Source organism: Cydia amplana, chromosome 7 (genome assembly GCF_948474715.1).
Source record: "Cydia amplana chromosome 7, ilCydAmpl1.1, whole genome shotgun sequence".
NCBI classification, from domain to species: Eukaryota; Metazoa; Arthropoda; class Insecta; order Lepidoptera; family Tortricidae; genus Cydia; species Cydia amplana.
In genome coordinates, this window is record NC_086075.1 from 1,239,733 (window position 1) to 1,267,043 (window position 27,311).

Below are 27,311 nucleotides of genomic sequence, written 5' to 3' on the forward strand. Positions count from 1 at the left end.
GAATATACGGGTACGTTTTAGGGACAATTAGGCCTAAATCGTACCTTTTCCACTTTTTTTTTACTTTTTTTTCTCAGAAGTTGTTGAGATTTAAGTTTAACTTGTTACTTTTGTTGATTCGTTATTAAATAAAGATTCTTTAAACACAATTTGTATTTTTTTTATTAATTGTATTTCCAAGAAATTTGCATTTTCTCTTAAGGGGTACGAACTAGGCAAGTTTCCCCTATCTGTGGATGTGGTAAGCCGTAATCTTTCTTGTCAAATACCTACCTATATTATGTTTATTTCGTTTTTATCTTACCTGCTTATTAACGTATAAACTTTTAAAGTTTTGTGCATTTTCAATAACTAGGTACTATTACTACTAAAATTAGGTATACCTATGCGCAATCATTTAATTTGCAGGTTACAGAATAAAATGCGCCTTCATACATTATGATAAAGTTTACTATTGCGTGTTATATAAAATAGTCGTTACGGTCAAAACGTTAATCTTCCTTTTCTTAATAAATAACTGAGAATATGGAGTACGATGCCTTCACGATCTGAAAATGATTTAAAAAAATTAAGACTATTTGCGCATTCGTTAGTTTTTGACATAGAAGAGTCGCCCTTATTTATAACTAGATACAGTCAGCAGCAGAAGTTGCTAAGCGAACGACGTGTCCAAAATTGGCCCAAAATTATCTTGGCGCGACTTTATTGTTAAGAGCCACTTGCACCATCCCACTAACCCGGGGTTAAGCGGTTAACCCAGTGTCAAATTGTACTGGTAACCATGGTAACTCCAGATTTAACCGGTTAACCCGGGTTAGTGCGATGGTGCAAGTGGCGCTAAGAAAATAAGAGCGTGACAACTTGACAAGGTAATTTTGAACACGTCGCCCGCTTATCAACTTTTGCTGCTGGCTGTACCTAACAATGAGGCATTAATTACTTATTAAGTACTACAAATGAATGAGCCTTACCGATACATACGATTGATAAGAGAGTTCTATGAATCCGAAACTCTTGATGACGACAGGTTTCTAAAAAAAATAGGTAAGGTAAGTAAACAAATTTAATTTAACTTGCCAATTGGCAATCAATTGTGTTACTTACAGATGTCAATCACAATGAAAAAAATCAAAGATGATCAGGACGACTCGATGGATTCAAGACCCACATCCTTGGATTGCCGGTCCAATGCGTTACCAATTCCGCCAATATCAACGCACTGCGACAACATCACTAGCGACATCTGCATTCTAAGATTTACAACGTAAGGTTTTTTCACTGTGATTGACAACTGTATTTATAATTTATAGATTCTAATAATGTGGTACGTCCCACAATAAAAAAAGGAAAAATATATATTAACATTTAATTTGGCAATAAAAAGCATTGGGCTCGAAAATCATTTATTGGTCGACAAAATTCCTAATCGTATAAAAAAATTGCTAGATTATAATTTTAAGAAAATTGTCAAACATAAATTAATAAAAAATCGTACTATCGTACACTGTTAAAAAAGTGGTATAGAGTATCATATATAATATATACTTTACATATATGAAAAAATAGAGTCATAGCCGGCCTATTATGGATAGCTAATAGCTAGCCAAATATATAATAAGCTAAAAGTCAGTTGTCAATTTATGTCATTCATTCAAATTGTTCGCGGTTTATAAGGGATTTATTTTAAATAATATTAATAATGACTATACCGAGTGAGGTCCGCAAACTATTATTTAAGCTCGTAAATAATTACGACAATGTGCGAAGTTGACGTGAAGCGTTGTATACTTAGGTAACGAAAAACTGCACACTCAAGTGTAAGCCGTAAACAATTTAGTAGGTTGGTGTTCTATTGATATTTTGATACTTTAAAGACTAGTTATAACATATTTGCCTACAACTTTGATTAAGTTCGTGAATTTATTAATACCTGCCAGCCTATTATGGATAGCTTTATCCATCTTTATCCACGTGATAAAATAACTGTCACTGTTTAACACCGTGGGAAAGAAAGTGACGGACACCGTTTTATCACGCTGTCACGTAGACAAGAACGACCATCATATCCGTACTGAATCTCATAAACAGGACAAGTGTGTTAAGAAACGGATAAACCAGAAGTTCTGGAAAATATCAATCCCATCAAAAACATTACATGTAAAAAGGTGTAAGTCTCGCAACGCTTTTACTAAAAAAAGTTTTGAGATGTACTTAATGTGAAACCAAGTCGGTTATTTTAATCAGTGCCAGGGGGTGTTAAAACCGTACCAATAAGATATCTTTAATTTGTAATACGTATAATGCCGTGCCCCCAGATAAATCATGACATTGGTGTTTGTCGTTGACTGTACTTTACATTGTGGTAAAAAATATGTGAGCTGACTTTGAGTGCACGTCAATGTATATTTAACTTATCTTCCTAGGTACCTTACGTGTGCACAGAATATCAAAAATATTTTCTCGTATCAAAACTTTAATTCCTACTCCTACTAAACAAAGTGTGACCAGCCCAAGATTTTTTGAATTTCCCGCCAAAAAATTGTGTAATATTTCAGTAGCCACGTAGCCAGACTCTATAAATAAATGTTTATTAAGAACCTGCGCTTGCGCGATGGAGATGGTGACCAGCTTGCGCACACGCACCGAGGACTGCCTCGTGCAGTTGTGCCAGCCCGAGTGGAACATGGCCGCTGGCAGGAAAGACGCCTGTTAATAATGTAAAACAAGACTTTTTGTTAGTCACTGGGTGTTGCGCTGACGGGGACGGCTCCTAGAATTAGTGCGATAAGGACAACTGCAGCTTAGACGAAAATCCTGCGTAAAAATCTTAGAAATCGAGGTTTCGTTCTCGACATTTTCCTCCTCGTAACGAAATTGTGTTATTGTTTCGGATTTTGTATGCTAGGCGTCTGTTTACGGCCGGTTTAATTTGGCCGTTTTTAGCGCTATTTGAAGTAACCTAGTTCTTATAAAAACAAGAATATCATAAAAAGAAAAACATACAGACACAGATACTCTTACCAGTATTAAAAAAAATACTCGTCTAGGGCCAAAATCCAGAGAGGAAAATGTCGAGAACGTTTGTATAGAAAATGACCACTAAGTATACCAAAATTTAACCACGAGCGTAGCGTTGGAATCTTTCGCTTGCTCGGGTATCAATATTAGCACGAGCGGTTAACAACACTTTGGCCCCGAGTGAAACAAATAACTATTTTGGATCGTTTGCTTGTAAAGATGTTTGTGAACTTGAGTATTGAGTGTACCATAACATTAACATTGCATTACTATAGAATTGACCTATGTTGGTATGCAAAATTTCAGCATAGTCAAACTATCAATCTGTAAAATTTGCTCTTGGGACAAAGTTACTAAGCTTCCGAATACCAATTAATTTAGTATGTTATCTACTTCTCATCAAACGAGCGAGCGAAGCGAAGTTCTTACATTCAACTTGGAACAAGCGGCTGGCTAGGAGCACGTCTCGGCATTTCGATGTTTTTAAGCTGAACTATCAGAGGATAAGTAGTTTGATGGACAATAACTTAAGTACCTAAATGTGTTCTAATTTAAATGTGTGACTTAAATCTATCAGTTAAGGGCTCCATAGACCTTGCAATCGCACGCGATTTTCGATCCATTGCCGACTAATTAGTAGGTGCAACAAAATTCAATCGCTCTAATAGGTATATACTTAGCTTTTGATAAACCGCGCGTTCTCAGTTCGGGGCGAACTAGGTACTAGTTATTTTCCTCCGTATTTTGACGGAAACGTACGAACGTGTCTTGCTATTTCAGTCAATCTAGGTCTACCTCTAGGTATCTTGTCGAATTTCACCTCGATGGTGATGTCTCCAGCGTTCCATAAGAATAGTCCAGTGCCGATCAGGATTAACAACACCATTAAAAAGATCTGCATCATTGCGACCAGAGTACGCTCTGTGGACTAGAAAACAGAAATAAATAGTATGAGTACGTGGGGTCAAATATAAAACCATGTTAACGTCTTTCCTGTAGTCATACCCAAAAGTTAAAAGATAAGATTGCTGCGCCCTTGCAGGGTCCATATTATGTAGGTACATACCTACCTAGTATTATGTAATATGCTAATAACTTTGCAATAAATGCCATTGATTTTGACTTTTGACAGTTTTTTAAGTAGGTAAGGTAAATCTGGCTAATTCCGTCATAGGCGCTATTCCGTCCACGGGCGTATATTTCTTTGATTTTCAATCATAGGAAAAAACCATTTGCTTTTGATTGCTGAAACTAAAAGCAATCACTCTTTTGTGGACGAAATTATCAATGTTGTTCGTTGTTCGAGAAAAACGCCATTTCCTAGCCACACTGACCTTATTTTGTATGGCTATACATTTGTTGTTTGGCGCAAGTCCTTAAAAACTGGACAAGTGGCTAAGAAAGATTGATTGAACTGTCACTCAAAAATTAGATTCCTGAGCTGAGAGTTCGACCACAATACACTTTACTGTGTTAGGGTGGTATTCCACCTATCCAATGTGTATTTTGTCTCACATTTTGCTTAATGAGAGAGTGAGATGTCACTGGACCAAGATATAGGACAGATGGAATATTCACCCTTAAGAAGCCCACAGATTACCAGTTCGTCGGACGATATCAGCCTGTCAGTTGTTCGGAGCTGTCAAATTTTGCGTTTAACTGACAGGCTGATATCGTCCGGCGAACCGGTAATCCGTGGGCCCCTTTACCAACCATCATCTGAATCATGAGCAGGCCGAGTGAGCAGACGTTGATTATGACCTGACCGTTGAACGCCATGCCGGCCGTTAGCTGTATCTGCTTCGTGCACCTACAGGACATTTCCATATATCTGGAGGGCGGTTCGGACTTAATTAACACATTTAAGGTGACGATCGGATTCAAACTGCACCAGCGTTACTGCATCCTAGTTATCAGCATAGGCACAGAATAAATAATAGTACTAGGTACATAGGGTTCACTCTCTAACAGGACGCGTCTATTACAACATTTACAACAGATATGACCGCAAGGTGAACTATCCGCACTTGATGAACTTCAACTGTTGAATTGGAGTTGACGCGAAATCCGACAGTTGTACACGTCGAATAGGGGCCCAGTTTGCATCCGAACGTCGTCACGTCTCTGTTCGTAGACGCTTTTCGCTACATATTGGGTTTTCCGGTGTTATCGGCTATGAACGTAATTCATGGCTCGCCCTGGTGAATGCGGTTATAATCTTGTTATGAAAACGGTTATGGATAATCTGATAGGTCATACCGTAACGTAACAAGATTAAGAGTACGAAACGCCCTTCAGCAGTCAGTACATATTTATTTATTTAAACTTTATTGCACAAAAGAACAACTTAATGTACAAAAGGCGAACTTAATGCCATGAGCAGCACACACACATATCACAGCATTTCAGTGGTTTGACTGTAGGGTTGCCACCTCTTCATTCCAGGGGCCCTTGGCATTCAGCCCACTTTGCCAAGTGGGCTGAATGCCAAGGGCCCCTGGAATGAAGAGGCACCCCAAGTTGTTACGTTTAAGTCTCGTCAGCACTTAGCATATCACCGACCGTCGCATAGATGACAATAATAAAATAATGTGAGCCTATATACGTCCCACTGCTGGGCACAGGCCTCCTCTCATGCGCAAGAGGGCTTGGGCTATAGTCCCCACGCTAGCCCAATGCGGATTGGGGACTTCACATACACCTTTGAATTTCTTCGCAGATGTATGCAGGTTTCTTCACGATGTTTTCCTTCACCGAAAAGCTAACCTAGCTAGGAGTGGTGGTGAGCGGTGGTGGCCGAGTGGATATGACGTCCGACTTTCAATCCGGAGGTCGCGGGTTCAAATCCTGGCTCGTACCAATGAGTTTTTCGGAACTTATGTACGAAATATCATTTGATATTTACCACTAGATGACAATAATTGATAATAAAGCAAATATTGACAATAAGAAGGACTGGCCTTACGGGCAATAAGGACGGGGCTAGTACAGCGGTGTCACACCACTACAACGCGATTGGTTGATGAGTTCGCATCACGCGCACGATCGGTCGCAACACTCGCAACTATAAGTTGCGTTTGACTGCAAGATTGGCTCGAATTCGTGAGTGACACCGCTGAACTAGTACCATTTTTAGTACCCATAAGGCCCGTCCTAGATATACGACAATGCTCTGAAGCGGTTGAATTAAATTAGTCAGGACTAGTTGTTATCGTCTTACTAGCAAATCATACAAATGGCTGATTTTCCACCGATGCGGAGATGAGAGGAGATTCGTCACTCTCCATACATACACGAATGTGTGGATTTGTGGAAGTAGACATTCTTTACTCACCATTGCGTGATAGCATGCATTTTAATCCCAACTTTAAAAGCATTTTCATATTTCCTCTCCTTTTCCTCCTGACTGCCATTTCCTTCAAAGATATCGTTCAGGTCTTCAAAATATTTGCACAGATGCTTGAACTGGTGCGCGATACTAATTGTGTTGGTGAGAATTAACGTGTAGATGGCGATGACCCGGGCCAAGAAAAACAACCAGACGATGTAGTGGACTATGCGAGCGGCTGCGGCGATAATTCTTCGGTCTTCAACGTCTGGCCATACAGGGATCATGTTGGTGAAAGTCGCGTCTGAAAACGTTAATGGTCAAAGGATCCATTTGCATATAGAACAATTTTTTAGTGTTCCGTACAAACTTTGTTCACGGAACACTTATGGGATCATTTCGGTCTTGCAAATCAGTTATTTTTTAATGAAGGTTGAGGGAGGCGATGGCTGCGTCATACTCGTGAACGGGGTGATGTTTATGGAGACTGGTCTATTTAAGCTAACACGAGCTATAGTTAGTAACTTTATTTTTGAGTATAACTACATTGAGACACCTCATTCAGGCTCATTCATGCAGTTCCCGTATGTTATTTTTTATCTCTTAATGAATGTTTTAATTATACAGGATTTTTACTCTTGGAGAGTGATGGAGACCCTATACATCGCTAAGGATAATTTGACTAACCGTAATATAAGTTCTGATACTTAGATACACATTAACACCTCTAAATAATTATAGATTTTTGTGTTTGTATGTTTTTAGTTTTTTTTTATATATTGTTCCTCCATTTTGGATTTCACGGGCCTATAAATCCCGGTCTTTTCATAAGCTTTTGTGGCCTATTTGCTGAATAAATGTTGATGTTTGATGTTTATTTGAACAAGGTAAAATTACTAGACCTAAGATAAATTGGAAAACGCAACCATGAAACAAATGCATTTAGTACTAGATCTAAGATCCCGTTTTCTAAGGGGACCTTGCATTTTGGAGACAAAGCAAACCGCTTGGAACAGGTGTTCCTGGGGGTGATCTGAGCTAATTTCGCCCGGTTGCCGAGAGGTCCCCCCCAGCAGGTGGGCAGGGGAGGGGGGGGGAAAGTGCCTCCGGCGCGCCTCACTCTAAATTTTATATCTGCATACATCTAGCAACTATATCAAGTTTGGTGTCTTTTTCGTATAATTTGAGGATGGAGAATTCATTTCTGTGACTAAACTTTCACTCACCCATACAAAAAAATCAAGAAATTCAAAATTCAAAAAAAATCTTTACACTTTTTTTTTGAAAATCCTCTACATAATTAAAACTATGAGGATCTGCTCTAAAAAAAAAATACATGTGAATAGCCCAGTTATTCTACTATATAGAATAATAAACTTATCAACCATTTTTAACTAATAATTGTATTTAAAAAAATGTTTTGTGTCGCACGGCGGACCGTGCTGAAGTAGGTATACCTACACGCATTTAGTTTAGACACGCATTTACTTCAAAACATTATTCAGCATAACGCAAGTAGGTACAGAAAGTAAATATTTAAAACAATAAAGGAATTTACAATAAGTACGATATAACTGAATATTGGATTATCCTATGCAGAATGAGTTGTCTACCTACTGGATAGTTTCACGACAGATCAATTTTTTATTTAGTTATTGTGACCTTTTATCTTCTACGTCTTTTGAGATACTTATCTATGTATACATAAAAATTATACTAAATTTGCGTGTAGTGTAGGTATCTAAACGGAGGTGAATGCGGTGCAGTGCAGCGGCGCTCGCGCTCAGGGACCGTTGGTATTAGTTCCCAACATCTTTATTTAACTTCCGTTAACTTGAATCTTTTCCGCCGTCTCACTATCTGAAGGTTGTCTGGAAGAGATCGCTATTTAGCGATAAGTCCGCCTGTTGTTACCTACATTTTTGTACCTGTTCATACTTTTGTAACATTTCTTTTGTAGTGTGCAATAAAGCATTTTATTATTATTCACTTTATTTATCTTTCATCTTAAGTTAGGTTTTTTATAATATGAATATAAAAGTAAAATATAAAAACACTTACAAAACAATAAAAAATACATATAAACACATTATAAAAAACCTAACCTAGGGTGCCGCCAGCAGCGGGGCAAGGCCCAAGCTGCCGGTGGTCAGGGCCGCAGAGAGAGGAACTGGCGGACTATCCGCGCCGTTTCCAAGATCACCGCCTTCTGCATCTGGCGCCTTCTGGCCCTTGATCCAACCACCTAGCGAGAGTCTCTCAAGATGTTGGTCGAGACTCTTCGCTATTAGACCGTTCACTGAAACGACTATCGGGACAATGATCGTCGAATCAACATCCCACATGGCGGTTATCTCGTGAGCCAACCTACTTACTGGACTTGTCCTTCTCGGCCTTCACGATCTCGTCAAATCCCCCGTCTCGTCGAGAATCTTCTCATCATGGGGGATGGTGATGTCAACGAGCACGGCCCGACATTGCGATCGATCTATTATCACAATGTCAGGCTTATTGGCTACAATAGTCCTGTCAGTGATGATAGATCGATCCCAATAGAGCGTGGCACGACCATTCTCGACAACAGGCGCAGGTAAATACTTGTAGTACGGTACTTCGCGGTCCACAAGACCATATAGAAAAGCAAGTTGCTGGTGAATAATCCTGGCTACGAGCTTGCACAGATTATGTCTGTGCAAGTACTCGCCGTTAGCAAGATGAGAACAACCGGAAATGATATGCCTGAGTGACTCTCCGGGACGGCGGCATGCCCCACAATTGTCGACCGTACCGTCCTTCAGGATATATTTCCGATAGTTGTTCGTCATCATTACTTCGTCCGCAATTGCACAGGCAAAACCCTCGGTTTCTCCGAAGAGGTCCCCGAATCGTAACCAGTTCACCGACCCGAGCAGGTCCACATCGGGTCCCGTGAGGGCCTTGTAGAACCGCCCGTGTAGCACCTTACTCTCCCATGCCGCCTTGCGATCCGCAGTACTTAGTACCACAGGTTTGCGCCAGTTCTCGTTTGCCAAGGAGAGCGGGGTGAGGTTCCTGTCTACTGCCACCACAACACGATGCATCCCACACTCGTTGTTAAGGAAATAATTCCTGAGATTGTACACCTGGCGGTTGTGGAGATCCTTGGCGTTTAGGAAGCCTCGGCCTCCACACTTCCGTGGGATGTACAATCTCATAACTGACGAGCGTGGGTGTAGCATGCGATGCATGGTGAGCAGTGATCGGACCCTCCGATCTAGGGCGTCCAGTTCGGTCTGAGTCCACCTTAGTATGCCAAAGGAGTATGTGAGTAGGGGCATTACCCAGGCGTTGAAGGCGCGCACTTTGTTGCCTCCTGACAAAAAACTGTTAAGGACTTTTGTGAGCCGACTGAAAAAGCGCTCCTTCACCGACCGTCTAATACCCTCGTCCTCAATACCCAACGACTGTGACATACCAAGGTATTTATAGGTTTCTGATTCAGAGATAGATCTGAAAGCCATTGTCTCAGAGAGTTGTAAATTTGTTGAATTTACAACCCTCCCCCGCTCTCGACACCAAACTCCATGTTGATGGCACTACTGAAGACTTCGGTAGTTTTCAGTAGGTTCAACAAGTCTTGGCTATTTTGTGCAAATAATTTGAGGTCATCCATGTACAAAAGGTGAGAAATGACTTCACCCTCTCTCCGAAGCCGGCAACCTAGTCCCAAATCTTTCAGCAGGGTGAGGTTCATGAGGAGATTCAGAGCTAGGCAGAACCACAGGGGACTCAGACTATCACCCTGAAAGATTCCTCGCTCAATCCTTATAAAATCCTGCGGGCCAGAGCGGTCATCCCCGCCTCCTGGTTGACGAAGGACTGTGGTCCACTGCCTCATACACGCGCTTAGGAAGGCTCTCAAAGCTGCATCAACTTTATACAGCTCTAAGTCCCTCCCCAGCCATGAATGAGGCACCGAATCATAGGCCTTCTTATAGTCAATCCAAGCGGCTGAGAGGGCCCCCTTGTTCTTGATTTGTTGGCATATGGTCATGTCTATGAGAAGGAGCTCTTTAGTACCACGGGACCCAACCCTACATCCATTTTGAGCGGAAGCCAAAATATTGTTTGCGACAATGTGCGCATTGATTTTTGCTCTCAAAATGGATGTAAGGAGCTTGTAGAGTGTAGGCAAGCATGTGATGGGTCTGTAGTTTTTTGCTTCCGTGGTACTACCGGACTTGAAGAGCAGGAAGGTGACACCAGTTGTTAAGGAAGGTGGGAGAGAACCAAGCTCGAGGGCTTGTTGGAATTGTGCTGCCACTTATTATTATTATTTATATATTTCATTTATATTTGCATATATATCACGTCCAGAAGTAATATATTAATGTAATCTACAAAAAGAAGCATAATAACTTATAAGAAACCATCAAAACATACTTAAAAATCCTAAAAGCTGCATACTGCTCTTACAATGCAGGTACGCCGCGCGACATAAATATTTTTTTTTACAGAGTTATAAAAGAAAAATGATTGAGAAGTTTACTATTCTATATATAAGGATAACTAGGCTATTGACAGGTATTTTTTTTGTAGAGCAAATCCTCGTAGTTTTAATTTTGTAGAGGATTTTCAAAAAAAAAAGTGTAAAGATTTTTTTTGAATTTTGAATTTCTCGATTTTTTTGTATGGGTGAGTGAAAGTTTAGTCACAGAAATGAATTCTCCATCCTCGAATTATACGAAAAAGACACCAAACTTGATATAGTTGCTAGATGTATGCAGATATAAAATTTAGAGTGATGCGCGCCGGAGGCACTTTTGCCCCCCCTCCCCTGCCCACCTGCTGGGGGGGACCTCTCGGCAACCGGGGTAAATCAGCTCAGATCACCCCCAGGAACACCTGTTCCAAGCGGTTTGCTTTGTCTCCAAAATGCAAGGTGGTGGACCTTAGATCTCTTGCTAATTATCTTAAACCTTTAAACGAGCAATTCTTGTATATGTCGTAGGCATTTTGTAAGAATCCGCCGTTTACAAATGGCGTCGTCAATTTACAAACGGCTTCACGTTTGTAAAATGACGACGCCATTTGTAAAATGCCGAAGGCAAATTGTAAACGGTCCGGCAATATGTAAAATACCTTATGACATTAGTAGTGTGTTTGTGCCGGTTTTGGACCAAAACTTTTTCGGTAGGGGGCGCCACTTTGTATGCGCAAGGTAGTGCCTATTTAGTTCCAAAAATCCCCGCTGAAATAGGAGCCCTATATGTAAAGTTACTACTTATATTTATATTAAGAATATGTTAAATACTAAGTATTATTAGTTATTAAATGAACAATAGTATTTTGCAGTGCCCTTACAGGGTTTCATAGCTGTCCAATATCCAAATGTAACACCTAATGTACTCACCTATGGAAGCAATAAATGATTACTGATCACTGATGATTACTGAAGCACTTAAGCACACATTGTCCAATGTCCAGTCAGACGGAAAGTACGAAGCACACTAGCCTCTAGATTATGCTCTTGGTACATAATATATATTTCTTACAAAAAAAATATTGCCACAACTACAAAAAATTGCATGAGAAAAAAAACACTCCATTACACAAAACATGCAAAATTAAAAAAACCGGCCAAGTGCGAGTCGGACTCGCGCACGAAGGGTTCCGTACCATTACGCAAAGAACGGCAAAAAAATCACGTTTGTTGTTGGAAGCCCCACTTAAATATTTATTAGGTATATTCTGTTTTTAACCGCCTTCAAAAAAAAAGGAGGTTCTCAGTTTGACCCGTATGTATGTATGTATGTATGTATGTATATTTGTTCGCGATTATCTCGCGTTTGGCAGAACCGATTTTGATGCGGTTTTCAGAAAAGTGTTTGTTACATTCTGGAGTAGGTTTTAGTATACATAGATCTGAGCTGATGCTGAACCCTGGGTGTACCTAGTGGAACTCAGGTTTGGTGCATCATAGGCACACGTTGTTTTGGTCATCCGACACGCCTTGATGAGCACTTGGGAGAGCAGTACCCAAGATAGAGCTGATGCTGAACCTTGGATGTACCTAGTGGAACTCAGGATGTACCTAGTGGAACTCAGGATGTACCTAGTGGAACTCAGGATGTACCTAGTGGAACTCAGGTTTGGTGCAACATAGGCCCACGCTATTTTGGTCATCTGTCACATCTTGATGAGCACTTGGGAGAGCAGTACCCAAGATAGAGCTGATGCTGAACCCTGGCTGTACCTAATGGAACTCAGGTTTGGTGCAACATAGGCGCACTCTGTTTTGGTCATCCCACTCGTCTTGACGAGCACTTGGGAGAGCAGTATCCAAGACAGAGCTGATGCTGAACCCTGGCTGTACCTAGTGGAACTCAGGTTTGGTGCAACATAGGCCCACGCTATTTTGGTCATCTGTCACATCTTGATGAGCACTTGGGAGAGCAGTATCCAACATAGAGCTGATGCTGAACCCTGGCTGTACCGAGTGGAACTCAGGTTTGGTGCAACATAGGCCCACGCTATTTTGGTCATCTGTCACATATTGATGAGCACTTGGGAGAGCAGTACCCACGATAGAGCTGATGCTGAACCCTGGCTGTACCTAGTGGAACTCAGGTTTGGTGCAACATAGGCCCACGCTATTTTGCTCATCTGTCACATCTTGATGAGCACTTGGGAGAGCAGTACCCAAGATAGAGCTGATGCTGAACCCTGGCTGTACCTAGTGGAACTCGGGTTGGGTTCAACATAGGCCCACGCTATTTTAGTCATCCGTCACATCTTGAAGAGCACTTGGGAGAGCAGTACCCAAGATAGAGCTGATGCTGAACCCTGGCTGTGTGTGTGAACACTTTGTTTTGGTTAGCCGACTAGTCGTCGTGATATTGCAGAGTTCCACTAGGTGGGTCGATCAACTTTTTTCTAACCGCCTTCAAAAAAAGGTTCTCAGTTTGACCCGTATGTTTGTATGTATGTTTGTTCGTGATTATCTCGTGTTTGACTGAACCGATTTTGATGCGGTTTTCAGAAAAGTTTTTGTTACATTCTGGAGAAAGTTTTAGTGTACTTTACATGGATGGTTTGAAAAACCAATTGGACCCGGTAGGTGGCGATGCTATCGGTATATTCGGTATACCTACCATCAAATTTAAGTTGCTGAAACCAATTTAGATATAAAATAGTGGGAGTGGGAGTCGGATTCGGGCTCGGACTGGGAATGGGAGTGGGACTGGGACTGGAAGTGGGAGTGGCAGTGGGAGTGGCAGTGGGAGTGGGAGCAATATTAATACAAATCGTTTAGCACCGAAACGTCATATTATGTTTTGTCGCGATTATCATCGAGTTAGGCCATCAGTTCAGCAACATTAATAGGTGTAGGTATAGTTACTTACTAGCCCAAAACTAAATGGAGATCCTACCAAATTAGTATTTTAGCCCAAAACCCAAAACATAAATGAAGTACTAAAAAATAAAATCACTAAAAAATAAAAAACAAAATTAAATAAATATAAAAAGAATAAAAAAATAAAAATAAACAAAAAGAAAACCAAAACAAAATAACTTAATACTAAATTACACTAAAACTAAATGGAGAGCTTAACAAACTAGTATTTTAGCCCAAAACCTAAAATAAATGATTCACCTATCACTAAAAAGTAAAAAATAAAATAAAATAAAAAAATAAAATAAAAAATAACAAAAAAAGAATTAAAGAAAAAAACAAATCCAAAATAACTGCATTTTATTACTTTTTTAAAAAAGGGAACCGCCTTCACAAAATCAACCCACTGAAAAGCACAAAATAATTTTTATATACCCCACCCCTGTCCTTGTCCAGTCCCTATCCCTTCGTTGAGCATTCTGCCAAAAAGTAGTTAATACATAATAATAAGAAAATTTATAACCATCCGGGTAATTACTTAGTTTTTGAAGGCGGTGCCAAACCAACAAAAATATTCTTTGCTGCCAAACAGAATAAAAAACGAGTAGTTAGTAGTGCAAGAACTAAGTTAGTGAGACTCTAAAATTTAAATTTTGGGTTGGCACCGACTTCAAAAACTAAGTAATTACCCGGCTGGTTATAAATTTTCTTATTATTAGGTATTAACTACTTTTTGGCAGAATGCTTAACGACGGGATAGGGACTGGACAAGGACAGGGGTGGGGTATATAAAAATTATTTTGTGCTTTTCAGTGGGTTGATTTTTTGAAGGCGGTTCCCTTTTTTTTAAAAAGTAATAATTAGAATTTTTGTTGTTTTAGCGGCAACAGAAATTCATCATCTGTGAAAATTTTTAACTGCCTAGCTATCACGGTTCATGAGATACAGCCTGGTGACAGACAGACGGACAGCGGAGTCTTAGTAATAGGGTCTCGTTTTTACCCTTTGAGTACGGAACCCTAAAAACAAAATTAACAGTAAACTAGAATTTAATTTGATTTACGGTGCCATGTTAGCTATTTCTTCGACTGTAATATATTTATTTTTTAATGCCTCAAAGTCGTGTTTAGGTATCATTTCCTATTTCACGTTGAATCCTAAATCCTAAGCATAAGTACTCACTTGTTGTAAGCGCCTGAATCCCACTCCCAAGCCCATAAGAAAACATCGCAGAGCTGCATATAAAAACAAGCGCCGTTATATACCGGAACGTTCTTCTAAGCATCATTTTCTCGATGGTTCCATCGTTACAAACCTCGTTCAACCTCACAGCAAGTGTCATCACCAACTCTCTGATCTCTCGCTTATGATATAAAATGTTGACATAAACTAAATACGTAAGGCCATTAACACACGTCAATAACATTCGATCGGTGCTCTGCTTTTCAGTTAAATTCGGCTGCGTCCAAAAAGCACCGAAATGGGACATAATAAACAAAGCTACTAAGACTTCGAGGACTGGAGCTATTGCGTTGTAGATTTTCATCAATTTTGCAGGACAATCCATGTCCTCAAACCAAAAGTTGGTACCGCAGCTCAAAAATGCGATCTTACAGATGGTATGAAGAAGACCATACGTGCGATTATTCTTCATGGTCGTCATGTTGCGTGATGCCTTTTTGATACGTGGCATCTTAGCGGCTATGAAATTCTTAGTGCCAATAAAATAATTTTGCAAATCATGGAGTATAAAAGAAGGTAATTAAGTGCCGACCGTGTTTAATAATTCAAATCAATGAAGCAAAGACTTATTTAATAGGTGGAAAATTTTACACCTTGCCTCCCTTGGTAATTGAGTTGCATATTCAGTTTATGACGTATCTATCTACTAGTTCTAGTATCTATTACAGGGTGGATAAATATTTTCCTCTTAGGATAACAATCTTCACATCCTAGGAGCTTTATTAAAATTTAACAATGAGGAGGCACACTGAAAGGTTAGGAAAGATGTCACCACTGCAATCCGACATTGTTTACGTTTTGTTGTCAAGTATCAAGTGCGAATTTGATAGTAATACGTGTGATTATTAAAGTAAAATGTGTTCATTTATGACTGTACGGGAACTGCAAACCGAGCTTCGAAGGAGAAATGCTACAGTTGGCAGGCGTGTCTCACTCCGCGATTTCGTCGCTTTGCTACAGGTAGCTAAAAGTACATCCGTTCGGCCCCAATTTTGGGGAAAGTCATAAGCCGCGCGTGGCGCTGTCGCCACCTAGCGGCCATATCTGTGCTGATCGTAACAGACGCGTTTTGTTAGAGAATGAATCTTCTGTACTTAGTAGGTACCTACTATTATTTATTCTGTGCAGTTGGTGGAAAAAAGGCTGATTTGATACAAAGATAATCACTTAAGGCACGTATTTAACCGGTCAACTAATTAATCGAATTTGGGTTGTTTAGAAATGGTTACTAAAATTAATAGTTTGGCAACAAAAACGGAGCCTTAAAATATATCAATATGAGTTGTATTTTAATGCCGTTACAGCTTCTGATTATTTTTAGGCAGGTACCAAGTATTTATTTGGCAACTGAATTAATATATTGGAGACCATTTATGAAGTACATTTTAAAAAGAAAACGGCTATCTATTCATTAAAAATTTAAGTTGTTTTAAAGTATTTTGTTTGGTCATTATAGTAACGGCACCAGTCATGGGACATTTAAGAGGAAATTTGGAGTATTTGTGATATTTCCCTGATACATGTAAAAGTTCTACCGCTTAGCTTCTTAAAAGATGAATATCCTATCCTTCTCTCATGTTTCAGGCGTGTTGTATCAAAGATACTGCAGTTAGTTTCCACATCTATCTATACATATAATAAAGCTGAAGAGGGTCGAAAGTCTGTACATGGAAGATATTCGAAAAAAAGTTGGTTGGGGATACTTAGAATCGATAACAGAACACGTTCCAACAGTTTTTAGAATTTTTGTCTGTTTGTCTGTTTATCTGTTTATCTGTTTGTCTGTTTATTTGACCGCGCATCACGTGAAAACGGCTGAACGGATTTTGATGCAAACTTTACTAATCTGTCAAGAAACTCTCTGGCCCTATTTTAGGCTAGAAAAATTCAACCCCTAAAAGGATGTAAAATACCTAGGCATAATACTGGACGATAAACTGAACTGGAACAAACACCTAGAAAATAAACTGAACAAAGCAACAGTAGCCTTTTGGCAATGCCGGAGGATGGTGGGCAAGAGATGGGGACTTGCCCCTAACATTATACTGTGGCTGTACAAAATGGTAATAATGCCAATGATCAGCTACGGAGCGGTTGTATGGTGGCCCCGCACCCAGCTAACCACGGCAATAGATAAACTGCACAAAACACAAAGACTAGCATGTGTAGCTGCGACGAGCTGTATGAGAACTACTCCGACTGCGGCCCTAGAAACAATGCTAGGACTCCTGCCATTACACATATACATACAAAAAGAAGCGGCTGCCACAGCTCTTCGGTTGAAAAATCTAAACCTATGGACATCTTTCAGCTCACCGCACAAGAGGATCTATGACAATATGATCTCAAAACTGCCCATGCTGGAAGCGCCAATTGACCAAATACCAAAAACTATGATCTTCTGGAAAGACTACGCCATATCGTTAACAGAAGATCCTAAAGAAGGACTAGACCAAACAAAACTAAGAATATTCACAGATGGCTCAAAAACAAACACAGGAACAGGATGTGGTGTCTTCTCAGAGGACCTGAACATACACATCTCAAAACCCCTGGGCGAATACAACACAGTATTCCAAGCTGAATGCGTAGGTATAATAGAAGCTTGCAATGCTATAACAAGACGAAAAGTGAAACACGAGAATATACTAATACTGTCAGACAGTAAGTCAGTACTACAAGCGCTAGGCAGTGACAAACTAACTTCGGAACTTATACTGGAATGTCATCGAAGACTTACTGAGGTGAGCAAGGAAGGCAACAAAGTAACAATCCAATGGATAAAGGGGCATAGTGGATCAAGAGGAAACGATGCAGCGGATGAACTGGCCAGGAAAGGCTCAGAGACACCGGCATACGGACCCGAGCCCATTATACCCCTTCCAATATCCTACATACACAACCAACTAGACCTACATCACAGACAACTGCATAATAAGTACTGGAATGAAATGGACACATGCAGGCAGACTAAAGATATTTTACCGGAACTGAACTACAAGCTCACCAAAATACTACTGAAAACACCTAGGCAACAACTACGTAAAATAATAGGACTTATCACAGGACATAACACACTAAACAAACACCTACACAATATGGGTAAAACGGACAGCCCCTTGTGCAGAGCATGCATGGAAGAAGAGGAAACAACAAAACACATACTCCTAGACTGTAAACAGGTAGAAACATACAGGAACAAATACCTAGGAACTCCGAGCACACTAAAAGAGGCAGTCAGCAACCTGAAAACACTGCTAGGTTTCATGGAGGAGCTGGGGTGGTTAGAGTAGCGCTACCTCGTTTCACGCAAAATAGGCACAATGGTTGTCGATTTGCGGAAAATGCCCAGAAACACTAACTAACTAACTAAGGGGGGGTGGCCACTACACTCAATTAAGTTATGTTTGCACCTGAATCTTATGGCGCTAACTTAAGAAAGTGGTGCACACTTTTTTTTTGTGAATGTACTTTGTAAAAAAAACAACATTTTTCTTAGTCAATGTCAAACGTCTTTGCAAATACATATTAAATCACATTTATAGACGGGTCTATCGCGGGTTTATTGACAATAATTAACATTATGTGAAGTGGGTGGTTTGAAAATATGATGTCTACCCCAAACTTTTTCATACACTTTTCGTCGGGTAGTTGCACAAATCTCTGTTTTGACATTTTGTTGGGACATCAGTTAGCCGCGACCATGACCAGTGAAACCTGTGTCGAAACGTCGGTAAATAAAGGTAATAAAATAAATTTCGAGATAGGCCCGTCTATAAATGTGAGTTAATATGTGTTCGAAACGCGAAAGTTTTTAAATAGGTATTAAGTAATTGTAAATGTCGAACAATTTGGGACTTGCATTTTAAACGCGTCACCATACCTATCCGAAAAAAACGAATTTTTCGCGAAATTCTCGCAACGTATTGAGGTTACAAGGTAGCACGGTCTCAGGAATCTGAGGAAGAATCGGAGACGTTCACGCAGTGCGAAGAACGGTTGACCGCTCAGCGGATTCGCACGACAGACGCGCTCGACGGTAAGTACTGCGGTGCATCAGCGGGTACTGGAGAGCCCAGCACAAACATTAACCTACATTAATACTATTGTTCTGTGTTTAAGCACTGACAGCCGGGACGCTTCGGGCCTTCCTCCCTACGCGGAGCTCGGCCTTCGGCCTTCGCACTTAGACAGTTATACTATTGTTCTGTGATTAAGCACTGACATCCAGGACGCTTCGGGCCTTCGGCCCTACGCGGAGCTTGGCCTTCGGCTTTCGCATTAGATATCCACACCAAAATTCAACCATTGCGGCGGTGTCCCTGACATAGCCTCTCTCAAAAAATTCGCGCTCGCTACGCTCGCGTTTTTAACTTTTAAGGTTAAGCCTACTTTGATAAAGGTGGCATTCTGGGCACCCTACCGAGCGACTACTACTACGACGGACACTTCGGGCCTTCGGCTCTAAGCGGAGCTCGGCCTTCGGCTTTCGCATTTAGACACTGATACCATTGTTCTGTGATTAAGCACTGACATCCTGGACGCTTCGGGCCTTCGGCCCTACATGGAGCTCGGCCTTCGGCTTTCGCATTAGATATCCACACCAAAATTTCACGTAAACCACTGCGACTATGTCCCTGACATAGCCTCTCTAATTTTTTTTCTATCAAAAAAAATTCGCGCTCGCTACGCTCGCGTTTTTAATACAATTTTAAAGGTTAAGCCTAATCTGATAAAGATGGCATTCTGGGCACCTTACCGAGCGACTACTACTACGACTTAAGCACTGACATCCTGGACGCTTCGGGCCTTTGGCCCTACGCGGAGCTCGGCCTTCGGCTTTCGCATTAGATATCCACACCAAAATTTCACGTAAACCACTGCGGCTATGTCCCTGACATAGCCTCTCTAATTTTTTTTCTATCAAAAAAAATTCGCGCTCGCTACGCTCGCGTTTTTAATACGATTTTAAAGGTTAAGCCTAATTTGATAAAGGTGGCATTCTGGGCACCCTATCGAGCGACTACTACTACGACTTAAACACTTACATCCTGGACGCTTCGGGCCTTTGGCCCTACGCGGAGCTCGGCCTTCGGCCTTCGCATTTAGACACTGATACTATTGTTCTGTGCTTAAGTACTGACAGCCTGGACGCTTCGGGCCTTCGGCCCTACATGGAGCTCGGCCTTCGGCTTTCGCATTAGATATCCACACCAACGTTTCACGTAAACCATTGCGGCTGTGTCCCTGACAACATTACTCCCATCTCTCAATTTTTTTTCTATCAAAAAAAATTCGCGCTCGCTGCGCTCGCGTTTTTAATACGATTTTAAGGGTTAAGCCCTACTTTAATAAAGATGGCATTCTGGGCACCCTACCAAGCGACTACGACTTAGGCCAATTTATAATTAAACATTTTTTTACACTGTTAAAAGTAATCCCCGGTACATACATATATGTAGATATTTAGTTGTGCATACATAAACATAACTGTAAATAAAGTGTAAATACTCGGCCTCAAGTTTTTGATATTTATAATATTCTCCTTTCCTGTAATCTTACTTCTAACTAATATAATATTAGACCTAAATTCGAAAGTTTGTTAGGAAGTATGGATTTCTATGTGTATAAATCTTAATTTTTCATGCTCAGAATGATTTGACTGGAGGACAGAATTGGATGATATTTGCTATGGACATGTTTTGGATAGGTACACTCAAGAACGTAAAAATACAAAAGTAGTACTGTATTGTCCGTTATACACCTTTTTTTTTTTTTTAAGAGGGGAAATGCTTTAAGCATACCACCCGGCGCGGGGACGGGCCGGGATGGTTATGTGGGACTCCCTGTTGTGAGCTAATGAGACCCCAGGTTTACCCACTAAAACCCCTCTGTTGCCGCCTCGCTGCTATAAGGCGAGGTCCCAGGAACGCCGAAGTACTCTTCCGCAACCTCACCAGCGGCCGTCCGGACTCGGACCCGACTCTTGGGGAAATCACCCCTTCACCTCATTGGGCGCGTTGGCTACACATCGCGCCCGCCCACGCAGGGGTCCGTTATACACCTACTATAACTCTGTGTCGTTTAAATCACGTCTAATATTGGAATAAGGGCGAAAAAAACTATTGGTTTTGGAGTGTAGTTTTGTTTAGTGGTAAGTACCTACCTAATTGTAAAATATTTTATCTGGACTTCAGTCCGCTAATCGTATCCATCTGTCAACTTTACTTCAAGTTCCGCCTCCAGGGGAGAGAAAGAGAAATTAGGGATGAATTAGCTTACTGACACAGACCGAATTCCACGCGGGCGGAGCCGCGGGCACAGCTAGTAATTAATAAATTAAAAGTATGTTTTTTTAGGTTTAAAGAACTTTATTTCTCAAAGAAATTTACATTTCGCTTAATGAGAAAAATTACATAAAATACAAGTATTTATCTTAAATTACAAGAGCATCAAAAGAGCAGTTTACATTAGTAGGTACTCACTATTTTATCTATAAAATAAAAACTAATATTAAATACATATTATAACTATGTATTAACTATTAACTAATAGTAACTAAGGTAATCATTCCTATAATGATGTTTAAGTGGGTATTTTGCAAAACGTAAAAGTTAACTTAAAATATTTAGATGACCACTGTTGCTAATCACGTTGGTGTAAATGTTATGGTGTGTTAATTTCAACCTTATAAACTAAGCGTTAAAATTTACAATCCTAAAAAAAATGCAGTTGACTGCATGAGCTTATCGCCCATTCCTTGTTGTCAAGTCGCAAACTCCCAGGGCCGGACTTAGATATTAGAAATTACGTGTTGATGCAATTTCCGTTTGTATAAACTAAAGCTTTTGCATTCTTTAATACATTTTGGCAGTTTGTTATAGAGTTGTGCCCCTTCGAAACTTATATTCTTTTTACCGCTTTTAGTTCGTGCTGATTTAATACAGAGATCGTTAGCATTACGTAACGGCCTGTTTCCTTGTTCAGATTTAGTTTTAAATGTTATTTCAGAGTGAATATTTTTATCTATTATTTTCCTTATTAGTATGCACGTATTATTATAGTAAAGCTGGTTTATATTCATTATCTTAGTTTCCGAATAGATTATGGAACTAGAAGTCAAACGATCATAGTTAAAGAGTGTTTTTATTAGTTTATTTTGTGTTATTTGCAATTGTTTAAGAGCCGTTTTGCTTGCACTTCCCCATATTTCTATCAGGTAGTTCAAATGAGATTTAACCAGCGAGTTATATATGTTAGGGCGAATTTGCTTAGGGAGGCATTTCATTATATTATATAGGCAACCGCGCAGTGATGAAAGTTTTGATTTTATCTTATTTATGTGTGGTGTCCATGTAAGACCACTATCTAAAACAAGTCCTTGTTAAAGGTCAAGTCGTGGGCCATGGGGTCCAAATAAGTAAATAAATGAATTAAAATACAATATGTGCGTATTAAACGAAAGATATAATTTTCCAAGAAGACAGTTGACAGGACAACTTTTTAAATGTTGCTATACAGACTAAAACTCCATTCTGCAACATATTCCGCCAACAGAAAATAACATAACTAGGCACAAATCAATACCTTATTCAATATTAAATCACATTTTACATTAGCTTCTTGTATACTTGTATTACATAGATCAATATCTAGAGTGGACTGTAATCTTTTAAGGTTTGTGAAATTGAAATTAATATAACTCTTATTAAAACTAATAAGTTGCTATGTAAGCAAGTTCACAAGATTGCTATGAAAGTAGTTATGAAACAGTATGTAAAAACATAATATAAGACACATTTTATGGAACTAAATGAACATCTTATAAATTCTATGCGAACAGCATCAACACATAGTACATGACTACCTACTTACAGTTATAAATTAAGTATCAGTTCAATTTAGTAGGACAATTAGCCATAATACTTAAATAAAATATTAAAATACAATGTTATGACATTTTTTAACACAACCTATTCATCTAAAGGCAGTATACACACTTTAGTAATAGAAGTTGTATGAACTTTACCATTAGCCTTTTTTACTTCTAAGGCTCTTATCTTCCCATCCTGACCTGGAAAAACCTTGGTAACCCTAGCCATAGGCCAAGTCATAGGTGGAGTATCTATTTCACGCAAGATAACTAGAGCACCTATTTTAATATTAGGCAATGCCGTCTTCCATTTAGGACGGTTTTGTAAGACATTTAGGTATTGTTTAGACCAGTATCGCCAAAAATGCTGCTGCAGAGCAGTAAATTTTCGCCAAAATTTCAATCTATTATCAGGTAAGTTCGTGATATCCTGTTCAGGATAGCAAGTTAAGGGCGCACCGGTTAAGAAGTGCCCAGGTGTTAAATAGGAGAGGTCCTCAACGTCTGATGACATTGGCGTTAAAGGCCTCGAGTTCAAAATGCTCTCAATTTGAACAAGTGCCGTGTACAACAATTCATATGTTAAAACATGTGAGCCCAACATTCTTTTCAAATGATATTTAACACTTTTTACTGCGGCCTCCCATAGACCACCAAACACCGGAGAGTAACTCGGTATGAAATGGAATGTTGTTCCCAATTTTGCAGTTACATTTTGAACATTAATTTGATGACATTTATTATTATTTAATTTATATAGCTCAGACAACTGAGTACTAGCCGACTTAAAAGTAGCGGCATTGTCACAATAAACCTCTGTTGGAACATTACGTCTAGCAATAAATCGTTTGAAGCTAGCCAAGAATGTATCAGTGGTCAGATCTGACACCAACTCTAAATGTATGGCTTTGGTAACAAAGCACACATACACAGCTATATAACCTTTAGTAGTGACAACACTTCTCACTCTTGACTGCTTTATCAGGATTGGTCCCGCAAAGTCTATACCAACCTTAGCAAACACTCGATCTATGCTGACTCTACCAGCGGGCAATGAACCCATCAGCTGTTTTGCTGTTACACCTTTTAGTCTAAAACATGTGAGACATTTGTTCACAAACTTTTTTACCAATCTCAAACCGTTAACTATATAATAGCGTTGACTTAAATTGCTAAGTACTTCTTTCTGACCGGCATGTAAAAGTTTCAAATGTTCATTTTCAATAATAAGGTAAGTTACCTTAGATTCTTTTGGTAAGATTATCTGATGCTTATGGCTATAAGGCAAGGAGGAGTGTTGCAAACGTCCACCTACTCTGAGAATACCGTTAGCATCAATGAAGGGGTTGACAGATAGTAAATACGACGAAACCTGCCTACCTGCTCGCAAAGAGGCCAGCTCTTTGTCAAAGAACCTTTCCTGTTCATTCTTTATAAACATATGCAATGCCTGGGTTGCCTCGCTAAAAGTAATAAAATTAAGCTTTATCTTTTGTGAACCCGGGTGTACATTTTTACAGAATCTTTGTATGTAGGCAAGCACGTTAACTGCCTTATTAATGTTAGAAAACTTATCTAACAAATCATTTGCAAGAGAAACCGATTGATATGATGCCATACACACCGGCTTGGAACTATCAGCATGCTTGATCTCCGGTAAGTTTTCAGGTACATTATCATTACTAACATCGGTAAACTTATACTCTGGATCAGACATGCTTGTCGGTCCGCACCACCACAGTTGGTTACCTTGTAGTTCGCTAGGTTTTACACCTCGACTCAAACAGTCCGAAGGATTGAGGTCTGTTTTTATATACAACCATTGAAAACCCTTTGTATATTCGTTAATTAATTTGACTCTATTAGCAACATAAGCATTCAGTTTTGTTGGATCCGTTTTTTGCCATGCCAAAACAACCTGAGAATCACTGAAAAGATGCACGCTTTTAATAGACATCTTTTTACTTAATGTATTGTATGCTCTCAAGCATAATTTTGCCATCAAAAGAGATGCATTTAATTCTAATCGTGGCACAGTAAATTTCTTGTCTTTAGATGCAATGCGACTCTTAGAACAAAGAAGCGACATAGTTACTTTGCCATGCTTGTCAGTGACTCTTAAATAAATTGCGGCTCCATATGCAGAAATTGAGGCATCACCAAATGCTACTAGCTGAGCAGACTGAATGTCATCAACAGTAACATTTCGTTTTATTTTAATTTCTTTCATTGTCTGCAAATCATTGTAAAATTCAAGCCATTCTTTTAGTAAAATAGGCGTGGGCACCGAGTCCCAGTCGGTACAAGATTGAGCCAATTTTTGCATGATGATTTTGGCTTGGACAAAGACGGGTCCAGCTAGACCTAAAGGGTCGTAGAACTGGCTTATGTAACTTAAAATCTGTCTTTTTGTCTTAGGGACATTTTTTGACACTGGACATGAAAGTTTAAAAGAATCCGAGTCAATATCTAACTTTAAACCCAAAGTTTTGATGTCCTTATTCAGTTCCAGTTCTCCAACAACCTGCTGCTCTACTGGAATATTTGCCAATATTGAAGGGTCATTAGCTGCCCATTTATGTAGTTTAAAACTACCTTTAGCAAGTAATTCTATCAATTGAGTTTGCGTGTCAACAATCTTTGCCAAACTATTCTCTGTGTGAATGATGTCATCTACATATGTAGAGTTTAAAATTGCCGAACTGGCTAGAGGATATTGCCTCTCGAATTTCGTAGCCAGCTCGTTCAAGCATCTTGTCGAAAGATAACTTGACGACTTCATTCCATAGCAAACTGTGTTTAGCTGAATACATTTTATTGACTCATTAGGAGTGTCTCGCCAGAGAATATTTTGCAAAGATCGCTGATCTTTCTGTACTAAAATATTTCGGAACATACGCCTGATATCACAAGCAATGAAATATTTGTGCACTCTAAATGACAACAGTATGTCAAACAGCTCCTGTTGAACAGTTGGCCCATTCATTAAAATATTATTCAATGAAATCTTATTACTCGTTAACATAGATCCATCAAAGACTACCCGTAGCTTGGTACTTACTGCATCCGGCCTTAAAACAGCTGAATGTCCCATAAAGTACACAGGATCTTTAGTAAGTTCATATGAGGAAATGTCAACATATGATCCATGACCTAAGTCGAGATATTCATGTATGAAATCCTTGTAACCTTCATACAAATTCTGATCCTTCTGAAATCTCTTCTCGAGATTATAAAATCTCTTGAGAGCTAGCCCAAATGAATCCCCCAATGTATTGTTCACATCATAGATAGGTATTTTTAATGGCAATGAAACTGTAAATTGATTGTCCTCAAGTTTAACAGTTTCAGTGAACAATTTTTCGCACTGTTGTTGCTCAGATGTATGTTCCGCATATATTTCAGGTACCTTTTCTGTTTGCCAAAAATTAGACATAGTATTGCGTACATCAGTTTGACATTCGTGACAGAAAAGAGAAACAGCAGGTCGTTTAAGAATAGAAGATGGGACATCCCCTCCTACTATGTAACCAAACTGTGTGTGAACCAAGCTGGGTGCGGCATCAGGATCGCGCAGCTCCTCAGGCTGCGACAACAGGCACTGAAAAAAGATATTTGCAGCCAATAAAATATCTATCTCACTTGGAATATGGAAGGAGTCATCGGCTAACGTTATGTTGTCAGGGATCTCAATTTTTGAAATATCAATTTCAGTTTGTGGCAACATTTCATTAGTAAACATTTCATGCAAAAATTGGCTCAATCTTGTACCGACTGGGACTCGGTGCCCACGCCTATTTTACTAAAAGAATGGCTTGAATTTTACAATGATTTGCAGACAATGAAAGAAATTAAAATAAAACGAAATGTTACTGTTGATGACATTCAGTCTGCTCAGCTAGTAGCATTTGGTGATGCCTCAATTTCTGCATATGGAGCCGCAATTTATTTAAGAGTCACTGACAAGCATGGCAAAGTAACTATGTCGCTTCTTTGTTCTAAGAGTCGCATTGCATCTAAAGACAAGAAATTTACTGTGCCACGATTAGAATTAAATGCATCTCTTTTGATTTAGTCAAAAACTTACCTGTCATTGGTCAAAGTTATCCGGCTCGAAGGACCATGTTAAAGGTCAAGTCGTGGGCCATGGGGTCCAAATAAGTAAATAAATGAATTAAAATACAATATGTGCGTATTAAACGAAAGATATAATTTTCCAAGAAGACAGTTGACAGGACAACTTTTTAAATGTTGCTATACAGACTAAAACTCCATTCTGCAACAGTCCTAAGTATTTCTCTTCCGTTGATTTTTTTATTGGTGTATTATCGATAACGAGCTGTAAGTCCTCATTAATTTTTTTATTTTTTGCTTTAAAAAGTATGTAGCTTGTTTTTTGTATGTTTATCGTAAGTAGATTATCTTGAAACCAGGCATGGAGGGTATTAAGATCTTCTTGTGCCCTTTTTTCAATA

At 39.5% G+C, this 27,311-nt stretch overlaps 1 protein-coding gene across 1 annotated transcript; it reads right to left on the bottom strand.

The window, feature by feature from the left end:
- Positions 1-506: 506 nt before the first annotated feature.
- LOC134649339 (uncharacterized) lies at positions 507-15,421 on the bottom strand. The gene is made up of 7 exons (XM_063504050.1): positions 14,904-15,421; positions 6,353-6,650; positions 4,732-4,828; positions 3,839-3,946; positions 2,599-2,706; positions 972-1,031; positions 507-548 (listed from the first exon to the last, which is right to left on the bottom strand). The coding sequence occupies exons 1-7, from the start codon at positions 15,412-15,414 to the stop codon at positions 507-509; spliced, it is 1,224 nt and encodes a 407-aa protein (XP_063360120.1). The 5' UTR covers positions 15,415-15,421.
- Positions 15,422-27,311: the final 11,890 nt, after the last annotated feature.